Source organism: Phyllosticta capitalensis (genome assembly GCF_038381095.1).
Source record: "Phyllosticta capitalensis strain CBS 128856 chromosome Unknown BKA78scaffold_6, whole genome shotgun sequence".
Taxonomy (NCBI): domain Eukaryota; kingdom Fungi; phylum Ascomycota; class Dothideomycetes; order Botryosphaeriales; family Phyllostictaceae; genus Phyllosticta; species Phyllosticta capitalensis.
The window spans coordinates 1,277,366-1,297,053 of NW_027117444.1; the positions used below are offsets into that span (position 1 = coordinate 1,277,366).

The window sequence follows — 19,688 nt, forward strand, 5'->3', positions numbered from 1 at the left end:
TCGCTCTCGTCCTCCTCGTCCTCCTCCATACTCCTCCGTCCTCATCGCCGCCTTTTTCACGATTACTTTGTCACTCACCTTCCCTCGTCTTCGCTCCATCCGGACTCGCGTTCGTCCGTTGGTCCCGGCCACAAGCTCCCCCGGGACAAGTCGATACCTCACAATGTCAGCGATAGCGACAGATCTCCCGCGGCTGTGTCGCCCCTCGGGGTGCAGCGTGAGATGACCGTCGTGCGAATCCCTCTCAAGAGCGCAAAGCACCATTTTGGCGTCACCTTGTCGAGAGGCACAAGACCTTACAACGAAGATGCATTTCAAGCTGGCACCATAGAGATACCCGCCTTTGCGAAGAGACCTCCCCTCTCCTTGACCACGAGCGCCAGAGACAAGTCTGGCGGCAACGCGTCGGACACTGCGACGGGAGACCCTCAAGTGTTTTATTTTTCCGTCTTTGACGGCCACGGAGGAAGCGAATGCAGCGACTTTCTGCGCGAACGGTTGCACGAGTACCTGGAAGACGCCGCCAAAAAATTCGAACTCAAGAGCAGTTTGCACAAAGGCGGCAAGAACGACGACCCCTTGCCTGTACAGACATACGAATCACGAAGGAACAAAGAGAGCCTCGAGGCTATCAACACACATACGCCCTCGGACAGCAAACCTACCGAAATACCAGACGCGAGTGCCGGCGAGAAGCCGCCGAGCGCAAGCAAAGACGGAGATCCCGCCATAGACGGCGCGGATCCGATAGCCCAGCCTGGAAATGTTCAAAAGGCGGAGGAACTGGAGCGAAGCCTCATCATTTCATGGAAGCAACTGGTGGGCGGATACTTTAAGCGTTTCAAGCCAGACTTCTTCTCGACGTCTGCCGGGGGCAAAGGACACAGCCTCGCGCAGACGGGCGGTGAAGGCGTGGGAATTGAGACGGTCCTTACCTGGGCCTTTCTCAAGGCCGATTTTGATTTCGTATCTGCCCAGGTCAACAAAGGTGAAGAGGATCCAGTGTCATCGGACCGCGCCATCAACGAGCAGGATATTCTGGATCGACCATCAGCGGTCAACAAGAGAATCGGCGGACCGAAGCGCTTCAAGGGAGGAAGCACTGCGAGCCTGGCCATGATTTCGACGGCATCTCCTGCTCCATACTGGGGTCCAAGCTCCCACTGCACAATCGTTACGGCGCATGTGGGAGACACGCGCATTCTGCTCTGTGAGACGGCGACTGGCCGCGCTGTGCCATTGACGTCAAACCACCACCCCTCGTTGCCGTCGGAAGCTGAACGATTGCGGCGATACGCAGCGACGTTTGTCACTGATTCGTTTGGCGAAGAGCGTATCACTGGTCTTGCCAATACACGGGCATTTGGCGACATGGCGTCCAAAAGAGTAGGCGTGTCGGCTGAGCCTGAGATTCGGCGCATTGAGCTGAGCCCTGCGGAATACTCGTTCATGGTCATGGTGTCAGACGGAGTGTCGGGCCCGCTCAGTGACCAGGAGATTGTGGACATTGTCAAAGAGGCACGCACGCCGGAGCAAGCGTCTCGAGACCTGGTGAGCTTCGCGACGGAGACATCGCGCGATGCCGACAATGCGACTGGACTGGTCGTGCGGCTAGGCGGGTGGGAGCGGCGCAGCGAAGGAGGATTGGGCAGTCTGGGGACAAAGGAATTGAGAGACTGGAGGAAGAAGGAGGCGGAAGACCCGCGCAAGGGCCGGAGGTGAAGAAGAAGAAGGATATGGATGGCGTAATGTGCGGGGGTGGATTCAGGAACAGGAAGCGGTAGGGCTCAGAGTAGGTAACTACATGTAGAGGGCGTATTTTTGGTTTACGTTGTAAGCGTAGCTTAGCTCATGTACGGTACCGTAACCAAGGGCTGCGATTGGGTGTTGGTCGGCTTGCTGCCCCTCTGCGGCCTCCAGTCGCTGGGCTGTTTCCCTCTCTCGTCTTGACGCTCTCGCACTCTTGTCCCTCTCTGCTCGCACCGCAATCATTCCACTGCCTTCCCTTGTTTCCGCCACCAGAGCCAGCTCGAGCTTCAACTCATCGTCTCGGTCTTCCTCTCGCCTCACAGCCCAACTCAATCCCATCGGAAAAACCTCGCGAGCCATCCGTGCGGGGCCTGTCAAGCCGTCAAAAAACTCCCGTCCAGGCTTCCTTTCACGTGTTTTGTCAACTTACTTCCTCGCTTGGCCGAGTAGCTACGCAACCGCCGTCGCAGAGCCTCAAAACTCAACACCCCACTGCAGCGCCTCTCTCTGGCCAGCTACCGCTTCCGCTGCACCTTGTTCCCCGCCAATAGACACTGGTACTAGCTCCTCACGCGACCATGAACGTCAACCAGGTGCTTGAGGGGACCTTGTCTCCAGGTACATGCCCACCCCGACCCTGCACCCGCACGCTGCCCGCTGACACTTCTCCTCAGATGCTGCCATCCGTTCGAATGCCGAGCAGCAGCTTACCCAGGCCTCCGAGGCCGACTTCGTGAGTTTTCCCACGCTGGCCTCTTGGAGCACGGCGCCCCGCAGCTTTCGGGCGAAATTTGCTGACTCGAACTGAACAGTCGGGCTACCTCTCCACTCTCGCCACAGAACTCGCAAATGAACAGGCGCAACCTCACATCCGAACCGCCGCCGCCCTCGCTTTGAAAAACTCCTTCACCGCGCGCGAGTACACCAGGTTACGGGAAGTCCAGGCAAGATGGCTGAGCCAGCCCGAGCCCGTCAGAGTAAATGTCAAGAACCTCGCGCTGAGCACCCTTTCCTCGAGCGATGCCCGTGCAGGAGCTTCAGCGGCGCAATTCATTGCTGCCATTGCCGCCATTGAAATCCCGCAAAACATGTGGCCGGAGCTGATGCCCACCTTGGTGGAGAACGTTGGCAAGGGCGCGGACCACCAAAAGGAAGCATCATTGACTGCCATTGGTTTCATTTGCAACACCGACGATGGAGAGCTCCGGGAAGCTCTGGCGCACCACTCCAATGCCATTTTGACCGCCGTCGTTCAGGGTGCGCGCAAGGAAGAGCCCAACCCCAATGTCCGCAACAAGGCCATTTCCGCGCTCAGCGACTCGCTCGAATTCGTCCGCACCAACTTTGACAACGAGGGAGAGCGCAACTACATTATGCAAGTCATTTGCGAGGACACGCAGGACCCCGATACCCGTATCCAGCAAAATGCCTATGGCTGCTTGAACAGGGTTATGGGTCTCTACTACGACAAGATGAGCTTCTACATGGAGAAGGCTCTCTTTGGCCTGACCATCCAGGGCATGAAGAGCGAGGAGGAGGACGTTGCCAAGCTCGCCGTTGAGTTCTGGTGCACAGTCTGCGAGGAGGAAATCTCGATAGAGGACGACAACCAGCAGGTACAGGAAAATCTAGACAACCCCATCTACAGGATGGGGTCCCCAACTTTTGACAGGCTAACTTTTCGTCAGGCCAACGCCGAGGGATCTACGGAGCTGCGCGAGTACTTCAACTTTGCCCGCGTCGCCACCCAAGAAGTCGTGCCCGTTCTCCTCGAGCTGCTCACCAAGCAGGACGAGGATGCCGACGACAACGAGTACAACATCTCGCGTGCCGCTTACCAGTGCTTGCAGCTGTGGGCTCAGTGCGTCGGCAGCGCCGTCGTTCCCCCCGTGCTTGCCTTTGTGGAGAAGAACCTTCGCGCCGAGGACTGGCACTTCCGTGACGCCGCAGTTAGTGCCTTCGGCGCTATCATGGAGGGTCCCGAGGAGAAGATGCTCGACCCCTTGGTCAAGCAGGCTCTTCCTGTGCTCGTGGGTATGATGGAGGATCCTGAGATCCACGTTCGGGATTCGACCGCCTACGCCCTTGGCCGCATTTGCGAGACTTGCTCCGAGTCGATTGACCCTTCGACGCACCTGCAGCCCCTCATCTCTTCGCTCTTTGCTGGCCTGGCCAGCCACCCCAAGATGGCCTCTTCTTGCTGCTGGGCGTTGATGAACCTGGCAGACCGCTTCGCCGGTAACCCTGGCTGCACGAGCAACCCGCTCTCGCCTCACTTCCAGGCCAGCGTCACGCACTTGCTGCAAGTTACTGAGCGGTAAGAATCATCCATGGCCATCGTGACCCAATGCTAACATCTTCCAGCGCCGATGCCGACAACCAGCTGCGCACCGCCGCCTACGAGGTGCTCAACTCCTTCATCATGAACTCCGCCAACGACAGCCTCAACATGGTTGGCCACCTTTCGAACGTCATCCTCGAGCGTCTTGAGAAGACCATTCCGCTCCAGCAACAAGTCGTGAGCGTCGAGGACAAGATGACCTTGGAGGAGATGCAAACGAGCTTGGTCAGCGTTGTCATGGTAAGAGATGTCGACCAAGTCACGTGACGAGTAGCTGACGTCGTGCAGGCTATTGTCCAAAGGCTCGAGGCCGAAATCAAGCCCCAGGCCGACCGCATCATGCAGGTTCTCCTGTCGCTGCTCCAGAGTGCTGGAAACAAGTCGAGCGTTCCCGACGCTGTTCTCGCGGCAATTGGATCCCTTGCCAACGCGCTTGAGGAAGATTTCATCAAGTACATGGAGGCATTTGCTCCCTACCTGTACAACGCCCTTGGCAACCAAGAGGAGCCTGCGATTTGCGCTATGGCTATCGGTCTCGTCAGTGACGTTACGCGTGCTCTGAACGAGAAGGTCCAACCCTACTGCGATGCCTTTATGAACTACCTCTTGAACAACCTGCGCGTAAGTTTGCCATGGAAATTTTTCAAGGCGATTCTGACCATGAATAGAGCCCTACCCTTGGCAACCGATTCAAGCCAGCGATCTTGCAGTGCTTTGGCGATATTGCGCAGGCAATCAACGGAGCCTTCGAGACATACCTCAGTGTCGTTGCCCAGGTCCTTGTTCAGGCTGCCCAGGTCACCCTCACCTCTGAGACTTCCTTTGAGATGCTTGACTACGTCGTCTCGCTTCGTGAGGGTATCATGGACGCTTGGGATGGTGCGATTGTCGCCATGAAGGCCGGCGGCAAGCAGAGCCAGCTTGTTCCTTACGTTGAGGCCATTTTCTCGCTGTTGCACACCGTCCAGACTGACCCGAACCGTACTGAGGCTCTGATGCGCTCGTCCATGGGTGTCATTGGGTAAGTTCTTGCGTTCTCTTGGAAGCAATTTTACTGACTTTACGAAGCGACCTCGCGGACACCTTCCCCGAAGGCGAATTCGCCGAGCTTTTCCGTGCTGAGTGGATCATGGCCATGGCCAAGGAGACGAGGTCCAACCGTGACTTTTCGAGCCGGACTATCGAGACGGCCCGCTGGGCACGCGAGCAAATTAAGCGCCAAATTGGTAAGTAATCTCCCGAATGGGAATTTGAAAAGCATAATCGTGTCTTGCCTGCCAAATTGGCTGTTGCTAATACGAGTTGCATCAGGCGGTGCTGCAGGCCAAATGTCTTGAATGGATACCAAGAAAGACTAGAGCTCTCGTTTGAGGGTCACACTCAGAGTGCCCTCGTGGTGGCCTGACGTGCAACCGAACTGCGAATCAACACGACTGCCTATCCTAGGTCTCCAGATATCGAGACAAGTGTGTCGTCGACGACCGCGGGAACCCAAACACGGTGAGGCGCCGGACAAGAGTTGGAAGTGAGAACTTCCACATACCTCCCCCTGGTAGATGGCCGCTGCGAGTGGCCCATCAAGCTCCACGTCGACTCCATTGCACCCTGGAGCCCGCCCCTGGCGCGGACAAGAAGAACTTTTTCAAGCGAAGAAGCGACCAGTTCTTCCAACGGGCACCAAACCACCCCTCGGCAACACCAATACCCACCACCACCCTCGCCCCAAACACACCATACACGTCAAATCCCCTACTCCCATCACGCCTTAATGAACACCACATACACCTCATAGCAAGAAGTCATGTATGCCCTGAGTTCATGTAAAGAGAGAGTCTAGCTCCATCGCAAAGAGTTTGATTCCTCTGTCTCCCCCACCCCTCCATTCCGCTGTTTTAGTCGTTGGCGAGCACTCGGTTACTATCATGATTCCCACCCCCATGCTTGCATTTTCCCAGTTTCTCCCTCTTCTCAAAACCCGGCACCAGTCACACATATAGTAACTCAGTCGCCTCGTCTCCCATCAAATCATTTACACTTACATTGTCCCTCACGAATGATGTCACATGTGTCGCCCCGCTCCAAGTGTTGTGACGTTGGCTTGTCTTTCACTTTGCACTTTATGTATCCGATGGAAAGCACGAGGAGGGAATTGACCACGAGCCTGATCATGGCGGTGGAAGTGGCTCAGTGGCTTATTCGACTCAACTCGCAAACAACGGCTTCACGTCAGCAACGGCCTGAAAAGATAGTTGAACCATGTGTTATGTGATTTACACCTGGAGGTCCCCATTACATTACTTCGTTTTTCTTTCTCCCCTTGTCGTCAAGCTTACACACTTGCCTGCTAGAAAAACAGGCTTGCAATCGTTCTGTTTGTATTCCCCCGAGCTGGCTGGCCTGCTGCTTTTCATTCTCAGCGGTTGCAGTTGGAGAAAAGGTGAGCAAGGTGGCATAGCGCCAGGCGATAGAAGGGTTAGCGAAGAATGCCATGCATTTCACCAACGACATTTGGACCGACTGAGCTGACGATACTCATCACAACATGTCGGACAGCAGGACAGCCAACGCTCAGTTTGATCAAATTGTTGAGAGCACGCCATCCGCCCACATCAGGCCTTTGCGGGGCCCGCCAACCGTCAGCCCGCAGCCGCCAGTCAACCAGGGGGAGCATCAAAATACTAGTTGCGGCTAGAACACTGCGCTCGAAGGAGCACTCATACCCACTACCCTCAGCCAGGCAAGGTTTTCTTCGGGACAAGCAGCCGACACAGCAATATTGATTGATCAGCACAGGGGAGGGAGGCACCGTGCCGGCTTCTTATTTCTATCCCCTTGACCGGCGTGCCTTACAGTTGCCTCTCACGGCACAACCTACCCGTTACGTAAATTTGGCAACGGACGACGGTGGTTGGCTGGTGAGCAAAAGAGGGTTGGTCTTGTCCAAGCCCTCCCATGCCGTCCGCTATGGAGGAGGAGGGGTGTGTCCATCGTGGCCCATGACACGACGACACATGACGACATGACGGCCATTCTTCCAACTATGCATGCATGGTATGTTTATCCTTCACTAGTTTATTGATCTATTGTGATGTTGCATTACTTACCTATTTTCTTTTTCTTTCCATTCGGCACATCCTCAACACATCGCCCCGTGTTTTCCTAGGCGAGAGAGTGGCGCGATGTCAGATGCGCGGTTGAACAGACTGACAGACGCTCTTTCCCGCGTCTCAAGCCTTGCTCCATCTGAAACTGGCGCATCGCTCCGTACCGTATCGCCGCGCTGCGCGCCATGAGACGCGGCGACGTGAGCAATGGGCAGGGACGTTGGAAGGGGCAGCGGCGCTTGTCATGACGATGGAGAGGGGACCATCTCAGATCGACCAGGAAAAACGGAGAGCAACTCAGACGAAAAAACAAACAAGAAACGGTATGTGCGTGAGTCGGCGGGGGACCGCGGTGGTGATGATGATCATACAGGGAGTCGACCAGCGCGGCACGCGAAAAGACACAGCCGACAACAGTTTTCCGGTCTGGTGACTGAACACCGCCTTCTCGCCTACAGTGCTGTCGTCTGGTCACTCGGTGTTGCATGCTGCAAATGCCGTTCAAACTTCTCTCGGCGACAAGGGACGAGCGTTCCCATAGGCGAGCTGCAGCGCTAAGCATTTATTTTGGAATGCAAAGTTTGGCTTCGCATAAGGTAAAAGAGGTTTTTCTACCGTGTTGGCTGGTGTCACTCTCAGCTGCCCTCTCTTCGCCCCGTCTTGGCTGTCTTGCTTGTCTGCGTGCTTGTTACCTGCCTTGGAATGTCTAAAAGAGGCGGTGCCGTATTTTGCGTGCGATTATGCAAGGCCTTCAGGCACGGGGAGGTGGATATTCTGAGACCGACGAGGAAGAAACGAGGGTGGTTGTTTTCGTCTGGGGCAACAAGACCATGCAGGAGGCGAAGACCAGACAGTTCGCCTGATGTGGGCGGAAGAAGGTTATTGTGCTCGAGGGGAAGGCTAGGTGCGTCTGCTCAACCACCAGGTTGGGCACCGACGATTCAAGCCCACGAGACGGCCCAGAAGGATGCTTCGAAGTCGCTCGGTCTGGCCGACATTTTCGCGTCGTCTTCAGTTCACTCAGAGACGTCCTTTCCTGTTGCAACCGTTGACAGCCCGCATGGCACAGGGCTGACTTTCGCGATTAGAGGGACCAGCGATCCGAATTTTCTGGAATGAATCGACAACTCAGCCCAACACAGCCACGGGGACCACAAAACGTGCGGCTCAAGTGCACTGGAGAAAAAGGTTTGTTTACTCAAGCCTCGTCCTCGAAAACGGCATGCGTTGTGCCCGTCTCTGCCAACAAGCTCCCGCCATGACACTCGTACCGGCGGTCTCTGGCCGGGGGGCAACACATCTCGTGTTCAAAGGTGGAGAAGAAAAGAGAAAGCCGACGGGCCTGTTCGTGACCTACTTCATGGCCAGCGTTGTTGATTTTCTTAGCACAGGCATGTTTAGACTTCCGACCCGTTTGGATAAAGTATGGCAGAAGCTGGACGAGGGTCGCGCTTGGCTGCATTGGATCGACCCAACTAGCCTGAATGGGGCAGCGCATGGAGCCAGATCATTGGTTCTGCAGGTCATCGACCCGAAAAACTTAGGTTTTTTGGCGAAGAGGGTGCGGGCGTGTTGTTGCCTGAGTGGTCCGAGACGACCAACCCCAATCTTGGTAACATGGTGAACTCACTCTCTCGAGACCGGCCAAACTGCGGAGCGTGCCGGATTCTATTTCTGTTGTGCATCTCAGATGCCTCTCTTGCCCAACCGGTGCAGAATCTGACTGCTGGTCAAGACTTTTGGGTACGTATGGCGCAGTGGTGTTGAAGTGATCAAGTGACTCAAAGGTAAATTTGGTGGCGATGTGGCTGGAGTGGAATTTCGACGACTGCAGAGGTGTGGCTCATCTCCTCGACAACAGAGAGGCCATTGACGAGTGACTGGTGTGATTCCAAAGAGCATGACGGAGATTTTCGGTGGCCGCCTCTACCGTTCTCCGCAAGCGCATCCGTATGGTGGAGCGCGGAGAGGAGTCGTTCGGGAGAGGGCGGAGCGGCTCGCGCCTCCACCCCTGACCATGCAGCAGCACCCCGACGTGCCTTTTTTTAGTTCCAGGAACAGCAACTTCGCAAACCTTGAAAAATGCGCAAAACAACCACAAGCCAAGCTATCCCACACGAACGGTTCATTTCCAGGCCCATCCGACCTTGTTCGCCGCATGCTTTGGCACTCCAAAGCCTAAACGCCGTCGTGCCGCTTGGCTCGACATCCTCATACTCGACCAACCGAGTCGAACACTCCGCAGTCTTCGAGGCAGGAATTGGTCCGGAGCAACGCGGAGAGGTCCACCCAGCCAGGCCCCGGAACCCATTGTTGTCGACTCAATCCTCGCCATGGCGGCGCCGTATGCAGAATACGGAAAACAGGCTTCTGTACAAGCAAGCTTCAGCCGTCGGGTCGTCCTGGGGGCCGGCCGGCCATGAATCGTCCAGATGTGTGTGATGGCACGACGGCTCTGGTGGCCGTGCCGTACCGTGGAGGAGTATGGCCATCTTGGAGCGAGAGTCTTTTGGCGTCTCTAGATTGCCTTTTGTTGAGGGGGGGGCAGATCGCAACCGCTGACGTCCGACTATTTAGCCCGTCATGTTCCCCCTTCTTGTTCTCAGCACGGGCACCTCCTTACACCACTATCATTCCATTCGCCATGTCCACTACCCGGATTTTCACAGCCCTCTTGGCTGTTGGCGCCGCGCTCGCTAAACCCATTGCAAAGGCAGAGGCTGAAGCGGACGCGTTGGCCGCGGCCGCTAACATCGACCTTGGCCCAGGCATTCCGACAGCATCTGGCCTCACGATCACCAGCCTTTCTTACTTCGGTGATGGATGCCCCGACGGCAGCTTGACTGGAGAGTTCTGCCCTGAGACGAGTTCATTCAACGTATCTATCAAGGATTTGAAGGCGATTCTGCGTAAGTCTTGCCTTTTGAGGAATTGAGTCACGAGATGAAAACTGACACTCTTCTTGAAGAGGACGGACAACCCAGCGATGACGCCAGCTGTCACATTGAGGTTGGCTTCAAGACTGAAGCTCAGATTCAACTCAATCTCCTCCAGTGAGTCGTTAAAATCGGCATTCTCCGAGGACTCGCACTAACCAGCTACAGGGGTGATTTCTACGGCTCAGTGTATCTCGAGGAGGCTGGTATGACCGCACTTGCACACAGCAGTGTGTCATTCGCTGGAAACGCCGGCGGTACCAACATCCCCTGGCTCTGGTATGGCCCGATTGACACCAAGGCCGTCTACGAGCACAACCTGCTCGCTGTCTTCGTCTCCCAGTGCTCGGCAGGCGGTGACTTCCTGATGCTTGTCGACCTCGTACTGCACGTCACTCGTGGTCCCGCATCCTCCAGCGCCGTCGGCTTCGTCGACATTGATCAACTCACCGGCGCCCTTTCGCAAGCTTATGTTCTCCAGCCAAGTCCTTGCGGCAAGACCGTTGAGAACAAGCCGCCTTCATCCGAGACTTCCCAGTCTGGTGGCAGCTACGGCAAGGAGGAGGCTACGAAGAAGAAGACCGAGAAGACGAGCAGCGGTGGCGGTGGTGGCAGCAGCAGCGGCGGCTACAAGCCCACCGACTACACCGAGAAGAAGCCTACGGAAGAGGAGAAGAAGAAGACTGAGAGCACGAGCGGTGGTGGCAGTAGTAACAACTATAAGCCCACCGACTACACTGAGAAGAAGCCAACGGAAGAGGAGAAGAAGACCGAGCAGTCGAGCGGTGGAGGAAGCGGCTACAAGCCCACTGACTACACCGAGGAGAAGAAGCCCAAGCCTGAAGAGGAGAAGAAGACTGAGAGTGGCGGCGGCAGCGGCACCACTGCCTCTACTACTTGCGGCGAGAAGTGCAAGTACGTGCCATGCTCCGAAGAAGAGGAGAAGAAGAAGGTCGACAACATGAACGAAAGCGAGAAGAAGGCCTACTACGAGTCGAAGACTTCATATGAATTGGATATTAAGCTCAAGTACGAGCAAGAGACCAAGTACGGCTACGGCGCATCGAGTTCCGAGGAGGCCAAGAAGCAGGAGAACGCCCCCGAGGCCAGCACGCAGAAGTACGACACCACCAAGGGCGAGCACATGAGCTGCGGCACCCCGGAGGAGTGCAAGGGCTTCGTTGGCCGGACGAGGTTGATGCAAAAGGCGCCGGAGGAAGAGAAGAAAGATGACAGCAGTATGAAATGCAAGCGCGACGCGAACGGCGACTGCCAACATTGAGCGAGGGTCGGGTGAGGTGGAAAGAAGCGAATAGGATTGGATTAATTGGTCGATCTAATGAATGGACGGCAGAGGTTGGTTTTCATCATCACACGACAGAGTCTGAGCTCACAATGGGAGGTGCGAATGTGGATCGACTAGATTTCCTCCTCTGGTATAATCGGTCATTCAAAAGGATATCAACTCTCGGTGTTAATAGGTGCTTCCTTCCTTACCATAGTTAATACGCTCCTTGAGTAGTAGACACCCCAATGGTAATCTACCTCTTGATGAACAAATCCGACTTATCTTTGCGAACTGAGTGATGGTGACGCAAAACTTGGAGGTACTGACCGGACTTTGCCCGACTCGTAAACTGAGCACTGCGCAAAGGTGGCCTTGAAGTTTGCCTTGGACGAGGCTTGAGGCAAAAATTAGGTGACAATTCGGCACGAGTCAGCAGCAGAGCTCCCGTCACCCATACCACCTCATTTCTTCCACGGCGCCTGAATATTTGTCCCCATTTCGATCAAATTACTAGCAAAGCTAGAAACATCCAGCTTCTAGCCATCGCGAGGCATTGAGATCTCTGCTCGTTCGCCCTTGCGTTTCCCCACGGAGTGTGCCACGGCGTTTGCGTCGGGTCTTGAAGATGCAGATGACTGAAGAACGTGCAGAAAATCTCGGACGGACTTTGCGTTCTGGAACGTCTTCGACGAGAAGATTGTGTCGGATCGAGTTTCTGCGCTCGACATTGGACTTTCACTGCAGCTGATGGCTCCCAGCTGGTATCGATGTCGCGCTTTCTCGCTGGTGGTTCTGAGGGATCCGTTGGATTGAAGACGTTGGAGGGACAGGCAAGTGCGTCCGAGGGTCCTACCAAACATGACTAGGCCGGTTTTGGGCACGCGTAGCCCTGCCGAAAATGCGACGACACCACTTCGACCCAACATCTGAGGACCTGCATCCCATCAGCAATACCTCCAACCAACAGGAAGTGACTTCTTTTCGATCCGCTGCCCGCATAGCTTCGGGATCACCGCTCATTCTGCGTCACCATTAACCATCACCGCATAACAGCACGCAGGCTCCAGCATGGCCTGATGATTGCGGCTCTCTGGCCCATGATGGGCGCAGTTGTCATCCTATCTTGCGACAAAACTGACGGCCAGCTTGGAAGGAGACCAAAAAGATGCAAGCTTCTGAGCTGAGAAGTTTTGGGGGCCTTTGCCACACTTCAGCCTGCCTCGTCCTTATCAGACGCAGCATCATGCGATGTGAGTCGCCTCGCTTGGCCGCTCCTCCAGAGCGCCAGAACGGCAGGCCGGCACTTGCCATTGGACGTCCCACCGCCTCAAATTCTTGGACTGAGTACAAATTGAGCGTTTCTCGCAGCCATGCAGCCCCGCCATTTGATAGGCGGATTCCGACCTCCTCGTGGGTTCGGCACGAGGCTCAACACCGCGAGGCTGAGTTGCAAGACAGATGATCGCCAGTCAAGCTTGAAGCATCAGCGTTACCAATTCAGCTCGAAATCTTCTTCATGCTACTTGGGTCGGGCCGTACTTTGGTGCTCTGGTGTAGAGCCTTGCTAAACTGTTTCAGGATGCTGTTAAACTTGGGGGTCTTCTTGGTTGTACCACCGTGGCGCTCTCGGAACTGCAGCTCGTAGAGTGCACGCGAGCTGCGCTGACAAGATAAAGATGACCAGCCGCAAGGGGACGTCTTTTCCAGATGCTGTGGCGGAAGCCTAGGCGGAAGAGACCCACCAAAGCCCCCAGATTACGAGTAGGGCGGCGCAGATTCTTGTCACTCGGTTGACGAACGGATACTGCGACTGGCTCTGGTGTCGACCTTGAGGCTGAGGTGCTTGAAGAGGCCGGACCCCGAGAGCAAGACAGTTCAGAAAGCTACAGGCAGCGAAGTGCTATTTAGAACCCCATCAGCCTTGTCGCCGTCGACGCGCGACCACCGTTCTAACATTTATTCGAGTACTACCGCTTTCGAAAACCACCTACAGCGTTTGCGCCTGCGACTGGACCGTCCTGATCACTACCGGGGAGAATAATCCAACGAAGTTCATTAGATCCACAACATTACGCCACGTGATCGACCACACCCTTCTGGACTTTCCGAATGGCAAGACTAGCCTGGTGGTGCCTCCTAGCGCTTGTGCCACTGTCGTCCGCCTACAGTGATGCGACATGTTGCGAGGCCGCAAAGAAACAGAGTGCGTTTCTGCACATCTTCAACTCCAACGTCTCCGATGCTACATGTGGACAAAAATATCTGGATGGTCTTGCGCCAGCCGGAAATCTCTATATCAACTATACATTCTGCCGCGATAACTGTCCTGGAATCGGACTTTCCAAGGCCGATCAGCCGGATGAGTGGGCTGCACCACTAGTGCAGTTTCTTCTGCCCTCTATCATTTTCTCGGGGCAAATCCCTAGGACAATCCAGTTCGAATACCTCCCTCCGTTTGATATTAATCCATCTAAGCCTCACACCCGCTTGTTATCGTATGTGGTCTCGTTCGGTTGGTCGCTTGTCGTCATGGCATGTGTATTCGTTGATACTCTTGGATGGATCCTTGTTTTGACGGCCTCGGCATCGGAAATGCTTGTAGGCGCACTCCACGAAGGACTTCTCGACCACCGCATGGTGAAATTCTTGCGCACAGAGAAAAGCATGAAGCTTCTCAATCTCGACGCTCGACTCGATCTGCTCGTCACGGTTGTTTCAGGGAACCTGAAAAAAGTTGGAGGCATCAATCCGAAAGGGGAAATACTGCAGGCATTGAGGACCTATCCGCTATCAGAGATGAAGACAAAAATCAGGGGTCTCATGAATGTACAAACACCTTATGGAACAGCCGTAGGCGCGCCGGTCGTCTACTTTCTTGGATCTTTCATCTACAACATCTTGGATATCAGAAACCAACCGTCAGACGACAACGCCGCAGAGAGCATCGCCTTTGGTGTCATGTGGATGCTTTGCGTTCACATCGCCATTGCCTCCGGATGTCTGCTTGCTGCCAACAGTCCAGCAGCTGCTTCTATCCTCACGGGTCTAGATGAGAACGAATTCATACTGCGTCGAGCTCCCACCGTTGCCAGCTTCATCAAAGGAAGATCGCATTTCCTTGGATCGCCAGCCGCGGAAGCCTTCGGTCTGACAAAGATGTACGAAAACCGGTACCAGCCAGTTGCTCTGCGCAGTCGCGGTAAAAACAAGGAGAAATGGACTAAACAAACGGCGCCATGGCTTGGACACATCCAAGGCTTTGAGAAGCACATGACTATCACCAATTGGGGCTTCCTCTTTAAGATTGCCGTTCCCACGTTTATCCTCATCTCCCTTCCGCCAATTGCAGGTGGCGTGGTAGTAAGTCATACATCCAGAGTGCGAATTCTTGTACTGACCATGTAACAGGCATACAATACACCACCTGTCGGACTAGGCTGTCGCTCACTGTCCTTCTTCTGCTACGCAATGTGCTTAGTAGCTCAACTGATTCTCGTTTCACTGAAAAGAATCACGCCCAACCGCGGACCCCTGTACTGGGTCTTGCGGATTGCACGCTGGATCGTTTTCGCCCTTTCAGCGTTCGTAGCACTCGGTTCGACAACAATGCAGATTGTCGGCACTTATCGAAACTGTCTCTGCTATGTCCATGCCACAGAATGGCTGAGGCTTGACACTGCCTACGTGGACGTGGCAAGCGACACGGCGGCGCAAAGACATTCGAGCAAGAACTGGGTCGAGATTGGTGCCGTGGCGACTGCCTTCATGACAGTATGCTGCTACATCGCTTGGTGGTACCAAAGAGATATCAGGGACGGGTTCATTGCAGCACTCGATCAACTGGACTCAGCAGAGGGCGCCTCTGAAGAACGCGGCAGACGACGGGCATCGTCTGGCGCGTCCATCACATCAACATCTCACCTTCTGCAAGTGCCCTTGCACTCCTCGGGCTCCTCGACGATGAGCGGGTCGGACCTCGAACTTGGTGAGGTTGAAGTGAGGAAATCCGAGGGCTTTCTTCAGGTCCCGCCGGTCACGCATAGCAGAGATTCTTCGAGGGGACGGATAGAAGCTCAGAAGTGAACTAATTACTCACACGTAGTCCGCCAAAATATATTTTAGCGTCTTTGTCGTCCTGCTGCCGCATTTACCAGTGTTGCTCGGGGATACGAGAATATCATCGGAGTCCGATGATATTCGCATGGACACAGCACACCAAGACAAAAGTATATCAACGTCCTCTCTTCTGAATCTAGGGAACGAGTTCGCATCGAGCTTCCTCATGAACACCTTTTCCAGATCAATGACCTGGAAGAGCCATCTCGCTTTCTTTAATTACACAATGGCACGAGGGCTCCCCGTTCGCTCCTCTACTACGACCATGAAACCTCCCCATTTCCATATCAGTAAAAAGAAACTCTTTCTGCGATTAGGAAGAAGTTTCTCTTGCCGTAACTCACTTATTGGTATGGCCTTCCTCCCTATCCCTCTCTGACAGCAAGAGGTCTCCACGTCCCCAGCTCCACGAGGACTCCGGGGACTACCCGCACTCAACTTGACCACTTGACCAAGGAAACAAAGCATCCCTATCATGCTCCTTCTACACACCACGTGCTGTCATCCTGTGCAACTGCTCATTCTCACAGGTGTTCAAACTGCCGAAGTTCTGCCAAATCCGAACGATCGAGCCATTTCTCCAGACGGAACCATCCGACCACCACAGCGGCCTCGGGATGCCTTTGCAGTCCTTTTCAATGTTGTCGGGCCGCCTAATTGAGCAGGCTTTGAAACGCTCATTGGTTGAATCCCTCTCGACTCTCTCTCTTGGCTTCAACGAGCAGTCTCCAAATCCCTACCAGGAGCCGCACCAAGCCACTTCAAGAACCCATGAACCGGCAATCAGGAGAGTTCCTGGCTCCAAGCCCCTTCAAGTGCCGGTATGATCTGCTCGACGGCAGCACGGCCCGGTTTCGGCTCAAATCTTATCTTATCGGGACCTCAAAGCGCTTCGAGCTCGCGGGAAGCGTCGTAAGCGCGGCTCATTTTGTATATTGCAGGGCGTTCTTTCTCTCCCGAAAACGCCGACGTCTTTCGAGCGCACAGGATGCCTGACGGAAATATCACCAAGTGCAGAAGAGCTTTGCGAATACTTGGGAGGAACAGACGGCACGGTGCATGACGTCGTCATCAAGAGCTAGGAGCCGCAGAGTCTTGCCAGCAAACAACAACACAGCCTCGTAGGGCGTTAGACGCGTCGTCCGCGTCAATCAAAAGTATTGAGGCTCTCGTTTGATGCAATCAAATTCCTGTGTTGTCTGATCTGCGGGTGGGATTACTGCTCGCACAGACGTTTGGCAACAACAGAAGAGCCCCTGCGGGTGCGGGTTGCGCCGACCAATTCGCCATGAAGCACGCATACAGATGCTCGTATGGATCGGGACGAGGGACGCGTCACCCACTCGAAACCGAACTCGGCGAAGAAAAGCACTGCGCATGTCGTCGTGGGCTTTTTCTTAAAATGCCTCTACTCGCAGACTGAGTCGTAAGTGTGGCAGTTCTATCGTCACTCATTTTTTTTGGCTGTCTTGTGCAGCTCACCACCAAGATGTTGTCGTCGTTCGCTCGTCTGTCCGGTCTTTCTCTTTTGCTGAGTGGGGCTTCGGCCTACTCCGCCAACAACACTGCTCAAAGTCAACTCCTTTCGTCAGGATCTAGTACGCCTTTCACCAACTGTTCATAAATCCTTAGCTAATGGGGAAATAGTCAAGCTGGGCAACTGGGAAACTGCTTACAACCGCGCGAAGACCTTTGTCGACACCCTCACTGTTAGCCAGAAGATTGCAGTAATTAACGGCGAGGATATCACAAACTTCACGGCTCTCTACCAAAGAGACTCCGGCGATGGCATTCTCGACTTCTTCTACGCCACGGCATGGCCCCTGAGTTCCGCCCTCGCGATGACCTGGGACCGTGACTTGTTCTACGAGCAGAACAAGGCTCTTGCAGAGGAGTTTTATGCAAAGGGAATCCAGGTTGCCAAGGGTCCCGTTTCAGAGCCGCTCGGGAGAAGTCCTTGGGGTGGCAGGAACGGCGAAAGCTTTGGTCCTGATCCTTATCTGAACGGTATTGCCTTTGCAGACAACGTCAAGGCCTTTAACGAGGTTGGCGTCATTTCCTGCTCCAAGCACTTTCTGCTCAACGAGCAAGAAAACAACCGCACGAGCGAGACTACTGGTGGTGGCGGCGGTGGAAGCCCTCCCAGCGGCGGCTCAAACAGCACCAGCAGCGCCAGCGCTCCCAGTGGCTCCGGTGCTCCCAGTGGTTCCGGCAGCTCAAGCAGCTCTACTACCGAGTCGATGGCGTACACTGCCGAGGTTGACGACAAGACTCTCCACGAGACGTACATGTTCCCCTTCTACGATGGTATCCACGCCGGAGCTGGAGCAGTCATGTGCGCTCTCAACCGTATTAACAGTACTTATGCTTGCGAGAGCTCTGATCTTCTGGCTGGTCTTCTCAAGACTGAGCTTGGATTCCCTGGTCTTGTGCTGGGAGATGTTGGTGGCCAGAAGACGGTGATCAACTCGGCCAACGCAGGTCTCGACTTTGGATCTTTCACAAACTCTTCGATGGTTGCTGGTATCAACAACGGCTCCATTTCTGAGGCAAGACTCAACGACATGGTGATCCGTAACATTCTGCCCTCGTACCAGCTCAACCAGGACGATGGCAAGTACCCCGACACCGCGGATCTGGAAGACTACGTCGACCCCCGTAAGCTCCACAGGAACATCGCCAGGAAGGTTGGATCCAACTCTCTTGTCCTCCTCAAGAACGAGAACAACGCCCTTCCCCTCAAGAGCCCCAAGACCATGGCTGTCTTTGGTGCGCACGCCACCGAGAAGATTGATGGTCCCAACGACGAGCTTTCCGTCACTGGTTCGGATGACGTCCTTCAGGGACACGCTGCTTCGATTGGAGGCTCCGGATACGCTTCGTTCGCCTACCTCGTCACCCCCTTCCACGCTCTCCTGAACCGCGTCATCGAGGACGGCACGCAACTCAGGTATCTGTTCAACGACACCGGATTCGCCCAGTCTTCGAGCAGCAGCGGCGGTGGTGTCTCTGGCTACAGCTCCGGAACCGCCGTCTCGCACACCTACACCGACTTTGCCTCGTCGACCGAGGTCTGCCTTGTCTTCATCAATGCCTACTCAGGAGAAGGCGCCGACCGCGGCGAGCTGTACAACGCCGACCAAGACGCAATGGTCGAGGAGGTTGCGGCCTCGTGCAACAACACGATTGTCGTCATCAACGCCGTCGCCGCCCGTCTCGTGGACGCCTGGATCGAAAACGACAACATCACGGCCGTCGTCTACGGCAGCATGCTGGGCGAGCAGAGCGGCAACAGCATCATCGACGTGCTGTACGGCGACGTCAACCCGTCGGGCAAGCTGACCTACACCATCGCCAAGAACGAGAGCGACTACAACACGGGTCTCTGCACGGGCCTGACGTGCGAGTTCACCGAGGGCAACTACATCGACTACAAGTACTTCGACAAGGCCAACGTCACCCCGCGCTACGAGTTCGGCTACGGCCTCTCGTACACCTCGTTCAGCTTCTCGAGCGACCTGACGGTCAAGAACACGGCGCCCGAGGTGCTCAAGCAAAAGTACGCCAGCGGCGCGCGCGCCATCGGCGGCCGCGAGGACCTGTGGACCGACGTCGTGACGGTGACGGGCAGCGTGTCCAACACGGGAAAGCTGGCCGGCGCCGAGGTCGCCCAGCTCTACGTCTCGTTCCCCGACGCCGCCGAGCAGCCCGTCAAGGTGCTGCGCGGCTTCCAGAAGGTCCACCTCGAGCCCGGCAAGAGCGAGACCGTCAGCTTCACGCTGCGCCGCCGCGATCTCAGCTACTGGGACGTTGCGGCGCAGAACTGGGCTGTTGCTCCCGGCACCTACACGTTCCGTGTTGGCTCGAGCAGCAGGAAGATTCATGCCACGGCGACGCTGGAGATTGAGCAGTAGATGGGTGGACGTTTGTGGTGTGAAAAGAAAGAGGGTACCCTTCTTGCATGTATTTTGACGACGTAACTTGACAATTGTATATCTGACGATCATTTTAATTGAAATTCTGAGCTGTGTTTGGCTTCTTTTGGCTCAAGTGCTGACAATCCTCTTTCGATGAAGCTGGAGATCTTTGAGCTATCATGCGTGCGTCCACTTTTTGCGTCCAATCCCAATTCTCTCTCTTCCAAGTCCTGTGAT

General features: G+C 55.2%; 6 protein-coding genes across 6 annotated transcripts; 5 read left to right on the forward strand and 1 right to left on the reverse strand.

Annotated features, from left to right (window-relative positions):
* Nucleotides 1-45: 45 nt before the first annotated feature.
* BKA78DRAFT_241383 (phosphatase 2C-like domain-containing protein) lies at nucleotides 46-1,722 on the forward strand (the record flags this gene model as incomplete). Its single annotated transcript, XM_066883919.1, has 1 exon — nucleotides 46-1,722. A coding segment is annotated over one exon (1,677 nt), but the record flags the coding sequence as incomplete, so codon positions are not given.
* A 496-nt stretch (nucleotides 1,723-2,218) lies between these two features.
* Nucleotides 2,219-5,537, forward strand: BKA78DRAFT_151194 (armadillo-type protein). Its single transcript, XM_066882943.1, has 9 exons — nucleotides 2,219-2,367; nucleotides 2,424-2,482; nucleotides 2,562-3,365; nucleotides 3,438-4,066; nucleotides 4,114-4,330; nucleotides 4,379-4,711; nucleotides 4,759-5,111; nucleotides 5,159-5,316; nucleotides 5,402-5,537. Exons 1-9 carry the CDS (start codon nucleotides 2,328-2,330, stop codon nucleotides 5,425-5,427), a joined length of 2,619 nt encoding a protein of 872 aa, XP_066743428.1. The 5' UTR covers nucleotides 2,219-2,327; the 3' UTR covers nucleotides 5,428-5,537.
* A 4,301-nt stretch (nucleotides 5,538-9,838) lies between these two features.
* Nucleotides 9,839-11,412, forward strand: BKA78DRAFT_353648 (uncharacterized protein; the record flags this gene model as incomplete). The annotated part of the gene is made up of 3 exons (XM_066891596.1): nucleotides 9,839-10,103; nucleotides 10,163-10,247; nucleotides 10,299-11,412. 3 exons carry the CDS (start codon nucleotides 9,839-9,841, stop codon nucleotides 11,410-11,412), a joined length of 1,464 nt encoding a protein of 487 aa, XP_066743429.1.
* A 2,115-nt stretch (nucleotides 11,413-13,527) lies between these two features.
* On the forward strand, nucleotides 13,528-15,501 carry BKA78DRAFT_296447 (uncharacterized protein; the record flags this gene model as incomplete). The annotated part of the gene is made up of 2 exons (XM_066886622.1): nucleotides 13,528-14,778; nucleotides 14,827-15,501. The coding sequence occupies 2 exons, from the start codon at nucleotides 13,528-13,530 to the stop codon at nucleotides 15,499-15,501; spliced, it is 1,926 nt and encodes a 641-aa protein (XP_066743430.1).
* A 126-nt stretch (nucleotides 15,502-15,627) lies between these two features.
* BKA78DRAFT_151231 (uncharacterized protein) lies at nucleotides 15,628-16,075 on the reverse strand. Its single transcript, XM_066882944.1, has one exon. The coding sequence runs from the start codon at nucleotides 16,009-16,011 to the stop codon at nucleotides 15,754-15,756; it is 258 nt and encodes an 85-aa protein (XP_066743431.1). The 5' UTR covers nucleotides 16,012-16,075; the 3' UTR covers nucleotides 15,628-15,753.
* A 948-nt stretch (nucleotides 16,076-17,023) lies between these two features.
* BKA78DRAFT_331960 (glycoside hydrolase superfamily) lies at nucleotides 17,024-19,448 on the forward strand (the record flags this gene model as incomplete). Its single annotated transcript, XM_066889932.1, has 2 exons — nucleotides 17,024-17,132; nucleotides 17,182-19,448. The coding sequence occupies 2 exons, from the start codon at nucleotides 17,024-17,026 to the stop codon at nucleotides 19,446-19,448; spliced, it is 2,376 nt and encodes a 791-aa protein (XP_066743432.1).
* Nucleotides 19,449-19,688: the final 240 nt, after the last annotated feature.